Below are 8,174 nucleotides of genomic sequence, written 5' to 3'. Positions count from 1 at the left end.
GTAATGTACTTTGCTATTTTTCAGTCACTGCATTTGGTTTTTCACTATTTTGTGTAAGTTTTCATTATGTATGTTCATGAGAGATATTATCCTGTTTGCTATCATTTTTCTTTAGGTTTGGGGTGAGGACTTTACTACTTTCATAAGATGATTTGGGCAGTGTTTGTATTTATTACATGGATGATTTTATGTAAGATTGTTATTTCTTCTTCGACGTTTAGAAGAATTCACCAGTGAAGTCATTTGGGTTGAGGTTATCTGTGGAGATTTCAAATTTCATACAAATTTTTCATATTTACCTTTGTTACTATAATTACAATACATGAAATTTTTGGAACAATTACATATTTAAACCCAAATTACAAATGTGTGGCTGAATTACGTACTTAAACCCAAATTACAAATGTGTGATTCTGAGGTGCCTCAGTTTATTGTTCTTGGGGCATTGAGGCACAAGCCAGGTATCCAAAAATATATACGAACTAGGTTTTGTGGGTGAAGAACACAGACAAAATGAATCTGGGTGCTTCTATAGAAGAGAGAGGTAGCTGTTCCCTTTTCATTATTAACGTTGCTTTCTCAGCTTTCTTTTATTTAGAGTTTTATAGTATAGTGTTTTCTGTCCCTTACTTTCAATTTTACCTTGTTCTTTTATTTAAAATGTGCCTCTTATACGCTGAATATTATTGTTGCTTTTTAAATCTAGTTTTCATGTTTTCTTTAGCTTATTTAGTTTATCGGTATAACTAAGTTTAGTCCAACAGTCTTGCAATTTCTTTTCTTTATGTACTGTTTCTTTGTTTGCTTATTCCTCCTTTTGGATTTTTTTAAAAGGATTATATATTGTGCTTCAATTAGCTTTTAACTAGGTGTTGTTTTAAAATATCATTTTAGGGGTTAGACTACTCACAACAGTATGTATCCTGTTAGAGCATGAACAAAGAATTAAATGTGGAAGCTAGCAGTGTACAAAGGTTCACCCTTGTGGGAACTGCATGAGAGCAAAGAAATGAGAGCTCTGCTCTCTTGGGGTAATCCTGGGGAAGACGAGGTTTAGAAGTGATGAAAAGGAGGATTGAGCAGTGTGAACTACAGAGAGTCTGTGGAGATGGAATAATATAGAGAGAATGCCATGTTCTGGAGACCAAGAGAAGAATGTATTTCAAGAAGTAAATGAGCCTCAACTTTGAAGGTGGAAACAGAGTCGGTGTTTTCTTAAGAAATCATAACAATATTCAGTTCAACCCATGAGAAATTCTTGGAAATAGCTGGATTAGGAAAAACTTCATTTCCTCCGATGCTGAGTAATTAAAAAAGACACACAGGATGGATACAAAGTTATTCTAAGGGAGGAGGGCAGGACAGGAAAAGCAAGTAGTAGGTGAAAAAGAATTCACCTGGAAAATGTTACCATGGACTAGCTGAATATTGTTACTGATTTTAATACAAATTAATTCAAAGAAATAACAGTTTCTGGTGTAAAAGAACTCATAAGAGGAAACAGAGTTTCTGTGCGAGATAATAGTGCCACAAGCAGATCCATTATTAGCTGGGAGTTATTGGGGAGAAAGCCTAAAATGACTGCAGGGAGCTTTGTGACGCCCTGGAGCCCTGGGGTGGGGAGGGAGCGGCATGCGCCCCGCCCTCCCTCTTCTGTGGCTGCCTGGGGAATGGAAACACCTGCCCCGCAGGCTGGGAGCCTGAGCGCCTCCAGTGCGCTGAGTCAGGCCGGGTCCAGCCTCAGGGAGCCTCACTGCAAGTCGTTGAGAGAAGAGCTCGCAGAGATGGCCACGGCTACTCAAGTGAATAGCGAGGCTCTGGACCTGACAGAGCTCTCTAAGAAGCAGGCGGGGTGGCACAGATTGTTTCTGCAAGATTCGGGGTTCGCTGCCCAGAAGTACAACGTCGCCACCCAGCTGTTAATCGGTGGCGTCACTGGTTGGTGCACAGGTTTCCTATTCCAGAAGGTTGGAAAATTGGCCGCCACAGCCGTGGGAGGGGGATTTTTCCTCGTCCAGCTTGCAAACTATGCGGGGTACATCAGAGTTGACTGGCAGCGAGTAGAGAAGGACATGCAGAAAGCCAAGCAGCAGATGAAGATCCACAAGAGCAACCAGTTACCTACAGAGATCAAAAGCAAAGCAGAGGAGGTGGTGATATTTGTGAAGAAGAATTTCCTGGTGACTGTGGGGTTTTTTGGAGGCTTTCTGCTTGGCATGACATCCTAAGGGGGATGACTTTGCTTCCATCATGGCAGCCTCCCGCTCCATCACAAAACACTGTTTCTCCTCCTCCGCTTTTCCAAGCCGTCCTCCCAGCGGTGTCTAATCTGAATGGCTTCTACAGGCATCCTAGGTACAGGTTAACTGTGAGCTTGACAGCGACAGAAAAGACAGTAGACTTTAGCTGTACTTCCAGCATCCTCCCTGCTTGACTAATCTGTAGGTCAGCGAGAAGGTTCCTTTCCCCTCAAGTAAGATCCTGACCAGAACATGTTACAAGATGGCCCCTGTGGGGGATGAGTGGGTCCTCAAAGTTGTCCCAACCCCCTTTATTTGGAAAAGAAGTAACAGTACATAGAGACCTTGTGTGGGAGTGGAAAGGAACTAAATGCATTGGCTTTGAAGCATGAACCATATTGGTATTTTGGTGTCTACTTTCTTTCCTTTAATTTTTGTATCACCTAGAGAAAACTACTTTTAATATTCAAGTAAGTATCCTTCAAGGTATATATGGATGTTTGTATAAATACAAACAAAATATCAATAAACAAGTATCTGCACAAATACATATGTAGATACACCTGTATCTACATCTGTATCTACATGTTAATATCTGCAGTAGAAATACACCGGCCCTGTTGGATGTGGATGCCCATTTAAAAATACTGCAAAACATGGCGGCGAGGAGACGCTGTGAGTAAGATCTCCCATTAAAAAAAAGTTAACAGGGAGGAAAAACGGCAGGTCCCAGTGAGAACTGGGACACGGAAGATAAACGGACGACTCCAGCAAACTACCCGAAGAAGAAAGTTGCCATAAAAGAGGACTAGAAGGGAGGAAAGCGCAGAACCTTGCTCCCCTTCCCCACCCACAAAGTCGGCACTCTCCAACCAACAGAAAGGAGGAAAAAAACAAACTAAAATGACCAACAAGAGCAAACTACGCATCAAGCGGGACTGGGAGTGGAAAGGAACTATTTCAGCCACCACACCCTGTGAACTGGAGCTGCGGAGAACCCTGCAGGATTCGCCGCGGCAGTGAGCGAATGGCTCCGGGCGCCATTAGAGAACAACAGAGACTCTGGAGACCCGCACACAGCCCTGGGCCCAGCCGGTAAGCTTGTGCGGAAAAGCAGCGTGCTTGAAAAGCAAACACAGATCGGTATCGCGGCTGCCCAGCTCTCTGAGCCTGCGAACTAGGCTTGTGGGGAGATGCACGGGGGCCCTCACTGAGGTGAAAGGCCCTCACTGAGGTGAAAGTCCCTCACTGAGTAAGCAGGAACCAGGCGCCCAGGCATGGGAGCGGGGTGCAAAAGGCGCCATTCCTGCGGCCACTGAACTGGGCTACAGCCCAAGTCCTGGACCTGAGGGCTTTGGAACTGAGACCCGGGGCACAAAATTCGAGGCGTGGGTTCTCCACGACGGTGGGGCAAAAGGCAGACACAGCACCCCAAAGCCGTTGAGGTTTACCCTACCATTCCCACTCTGTTCCTGCCCCACGGCGGGGAAAAAACAGCCCCCCAGGGAAAATAGGACAAATCTTTGGCGCCACCTAGCCACCAGAAAAAAAAATTCACTAACACCCCATAGAACAGGGAAATTTCTTCAGAAAAGACTGCTTGAAAGGGCAGAAGGCTTCCGGAGGAGCAAGTGGCCAGCTGGAAAGTTAGCCTACGACAGGCCCCTTCCGACCAGCAGTCTGAGCCCACAGAGGGAGCGGGCACCCACGGCCGGGGCAGACCGGGCCGCAGAAGAGTGTGCCTGAGACCAGATGCGCAGGGTCTGCGTCCCACATCGCCATTTTAGAACAGGGACATTTCTTCAGTAAAGACTGCCTGAAACCAGCAGAAAGCTCCCTCAGAAGCCAGAGATGGCTCCTGGAGGAGCCAGAGGGGAGCGGAGAAGTTCACCCAAGATGCTGGCCAGTCCGAGCAACACAGTGTCCCAATGCATCCGACAAATAAGAAAACAGACAGTAGGGAGTAGAAGAACCACATGCAACCTAGCAACTCCTCAGGAAAAAAGACACCACAAAAAGAAAACCACCCCCCAGATTGCAACAACAGTAACTTGGAAGAACTTCTGAGCCTTCCAGAAAGAGAATTTAAAATTGCCATGATTAAAAAAGTGACAGAAGTCATAAAGGAAAACAATGACATGAGAAAAATAATCAATGATCAGAAGAATGAAATTGAGTCCCTAAAGGGGGAAGCAAAAGAAACGCAGGAGATCAAAGAATTAATGGAGGAACTAAAGAACTCTGGAAAAAGCAATGAAAGCAGAGTAGATGAAATGGAAGAAAGAATAAGTACTCTTGAAGACACAGAAATAAAAAGAACCAAAACAGAAAAGGAAAGAAAAGTACGAAGGAAAAAGAATGAAGAAAGACACCGGGAACTATCTGACTCCATGAGGAAAGGACATATAAGAGTTATAGGAATACCAGAAGGAGAGGAGAGAGATGTAGGAACAGAGAAAATATTCAAAGAGATAATTAAAGAGAACTTCCCAAATGTGAAGAAGGAGCTGAAAATTGGTATACAAGAAGCAAGAAGAACACCAAACTTCCATGATGAAAGGAAAAATACAGCAAGACACAGTAGTAAAGCTCCCAAGAATCCAGGACAAGGAAAAAAATAATGAAGCTGACAAGAGCGAAGAAACAGATAACATTCAAAGGAAAACCAATCAGGCTGACATCAGACTTCTCTGAAGAAACACTACAGGCAAGGAGAGAGTGAGGGACATAGTCAACAGACTCCAAGAAAACAGATGCCAACCAAGAATACTCTATCCCGCAAAGCTCTCCTTCCTCTATGAAGAAAGAATAAGGACCTTCCCGGACAAACAGAAACTCTGGAATTTCATTACGACTAAACCCCCAATCCAAAAAATACTACAAGGTATCCTAAAGCCAGAACCTCAGAGGGATGAATAACAACGAAAGAAGGCCAAAAAAAAATTTATTAAAAGAATAAATAAATAAAATCAAAGGAAAGACAAATACAATGGCAAATACAGATGCTAACATTTCAATATTAACTCTAAATGTAAATGGACTAAACTCTTCAATAAAAAGACACATAGTTGCAGGCCGATTTAAGAAACAAAACACAACCTTTTGTTGTCTCCAGGAAACACATTTAGCTACAAAAGATAAAAATAAACTCAAAGTTAAAGGATGGAAAACAATCCTACAAGTAAATGGACCAAAAAAGAAAGCAGGAACAGCTATACTTATATCAGATAAAATAGATTTCAAACTCAAAAAAATAAAAAAAGAGACCCCTATGATCACTACATTGTGATCAAGGGGACAATACTTCAGGAAGATATAACACTTATTAACATATACTCACCAAACGAAGGAGCACCAACATAAATCAGACAACTGTTGTCTTCTCTGAAAACAGACATCAGAGAAAACACATACGTAGTGGGAGACTTCAACACACCACTATCAACAATGGATAGCTCAACAAGACAAAAAATAAGTAAAGAAACTAAAGCTCTAAATAAGGACCTAGAGCATTTGGGCTTAACAGACATCTATAGAACACTAAACCCCAATAAACGGAGTACACATTTTTCTCAAGCGCACACGGATCATTCTCCAGGATCGATCACATACTGGGGCACAAGACAAACATCAACAGATACACCAAGATTGAAATCATACCAACCATCTTTTCTGACCATGAAGGCATCAAACTAGAAATAAACCATAAAAAGAAGGCAAGGGACTTTCCTACCTCATGGAGACTAAAAACCACACTACTGGAAGAACAATGGACTAATGAGGAGGTCAACGAAGAAATTAAAAAATTCTTTGAATAGAATGACAAGGAGGACACCAATATCCTAAATGTATGGGATGCAGCAAAAGCAGTAATAAGAGGAAAATATATAGCAATAGAAGCTCACATCAAGAAACAAGAAAGAACTCAAAGAAACAACCTAATCTCGAACCTCAAAGATCTAGAAAAAGAACAACAAAAAAACACCACAACCAGTAGAAGAAAATAAATAATAAAAACCAAAGCAGAAATAAATGAATTTGAAACTAAAAAAACAATCCAAAAGATCAATGAAACCAAGAGCTGGTTCTTCGAAAAAAAATCAATGAAATAGACAAACCCCTAGCCAGGCTCACAAAGGAAAAAAGGGAGAAAGCACAAATAAACAGGATCAGAAATGAAAGAGGAGAAATCACAACGGACAGAGCAGAAATCAAAAGAACACTCAGTAACTACTATGAACAGTTATATGGAAACAAGTGCAACAATCTAGAAGACATGGACAAATTCCTACAACTCTACAATCACCCAAAGCTAGATAAAGAAGAAATAGAACACCTAAACAGACCAATTACAAGCAGCAAAATTGAAATTGTAATCAAAAACCTCCCCAAAAACAAAAGCCTAGGACCTGATGGATTTACCAATGAATTCTACCAAACACTCAGAGACGAATTAGTGTCTATCCTTCACAAACTCTTCTAAAATATTGAGAAGGAAGGGATAATACCAAACACGCTCTATGAAGCCAACATTACACTAATACCATAACCGAACAAGGACAACACAAAAAAGGAAAACTACAGGCCAATCTCCCTAATGAACACTGATGCAGAAATCCTCAACAAAATTTTAGCTATCAGAATCCAACAATGTATCCATAAGATACTTCACCACGACCAAGTAGGATTCATTCCAGGGACACAAGGATGGTTCAACATCTGAAAATCAATGAACATTATCCAACACATCAACAAAAAGAAATATAAAAACCATATGATAATATCAATAGATGCTGAGAAAGCTTTCGACAAAGTGCAACACCCATTCATGATAAAAGCCCTTGAAATTCTTGGGATACAAGGAACATACCTCAACATCATAAAGGCCATATATGAGAAGCCAACAGCCAGTATCATTCTCAATGGCGAAAAGCTGAAAGCAATTTCATTAAGATCTGGAACAAGACAAGGATGTCCACTCTCACCACAGCTTTTCAATATAATACTGGAAGTCCTAGCCAGAGCAATAAGACAAGAGAAGGACATACAAGGAATCCAAGTAGGAAAAGAAGAAGTCAAGCTATCACTATTTGCAGACAATATGATAACATACATAGAGAACCCCAAAAACTCCACAGAAAAACTCATTCAACTCATCAATCAGTAAAGTGGCAGGATACAAAATCAATACGCAAAAGTCAGTAGCCTTCCTATACACAAGCAATAAATCTGAAGAAGAAATAAAAAAAAATTCCTTTTATTATCGAAACAAAAAAAAAATCAAATATTGGGAATAAATCTAACAAAAGAGGTAAAGGACCTATACAAAGAAAACTATAAAACACTGTTAAAAGAAATAGAAGAAGACACAAAGAAATTGAGAGACATCCCCTGCTCATGGATTGGAAGAATAAACATTATTAAAATGGCCATCCTACCAAAAGCAATATACAGATACAATGCTATTCCAATCAAATTTTCAATGTCATTCTTCAAAGAAATAGAACAATTATTGATGAAATTCATATGGAATCACAAAAAACCCCGAATAGCCAAAGCACTCCTGAAAAAAAAAAAAGAAGAGAATGGAGGCATCACACTCCCAGACTTCAAACTATACTACAAAGCCATAATTATCAAAACGGCATGGTATTGGAACAAGAACAGACATACAGACCAATGGAATCGAATAGAAAATCCAGAAATAAATCCACAGATTTATAGTCAACTAATCTTTGACAAAGGAGCAAAACTATGCATTGGAGCAAAGAAAGTTTGTTCAATAAATGGTGCTGGGAAAACTGGGTCACTACATGCAAAAGAATGAAGCTTGACCACTATCTCACACCATCCACAAAAATCAACTCAAAATGGATTAAAGAACTAGACATAAGACCTGAAACCATAAAATATATAGAAGGAAATATAGGCGAA

The 8,174-nt window shown here is 40.7% G+C and overlaps 1 protein-coding gene across 1 annotated transcript; it reads left to right on the top strand.

Annotated features, from left to right (window-relative positions):
• Positions 1-1,670: 1,670 nt before the first annotated feature.
• LOC311184196 (FUN14 domain-containing protein 2-like) lies at positions 1,671-2,228 on the top strand (the record flags this gene model as incomplete). The annotated part of the gene is made up of 1 exon (XM_084254049.1): positions 1,671-2,228. The coding sequence occupies one exon, from the start codon at positions 1,671-1,673 to the stop codon at positions 2,226-2,228; it is 558 nt and encodes a 185-aa protein (XP_084110175.1).
• Between the last annotated feature and the right edge of the window lie 5,946 nt (positions 2,229-8,174).

Source organism: Talpa europaea (genome assembly GCF_964194135.1).
Source record: "Talpa europaea genome assembly, chromosome: 14".
NCBI lineage: Eukaryota > Metazoa > Chordata > Mammalia > Eulipotyphla > Talpidae > Talpa > Talpa europaea.
Note: the sequence above shows the minus strand (reverse complement) of the source record. Positions and strands in the feature narration are given on the sequence as shown.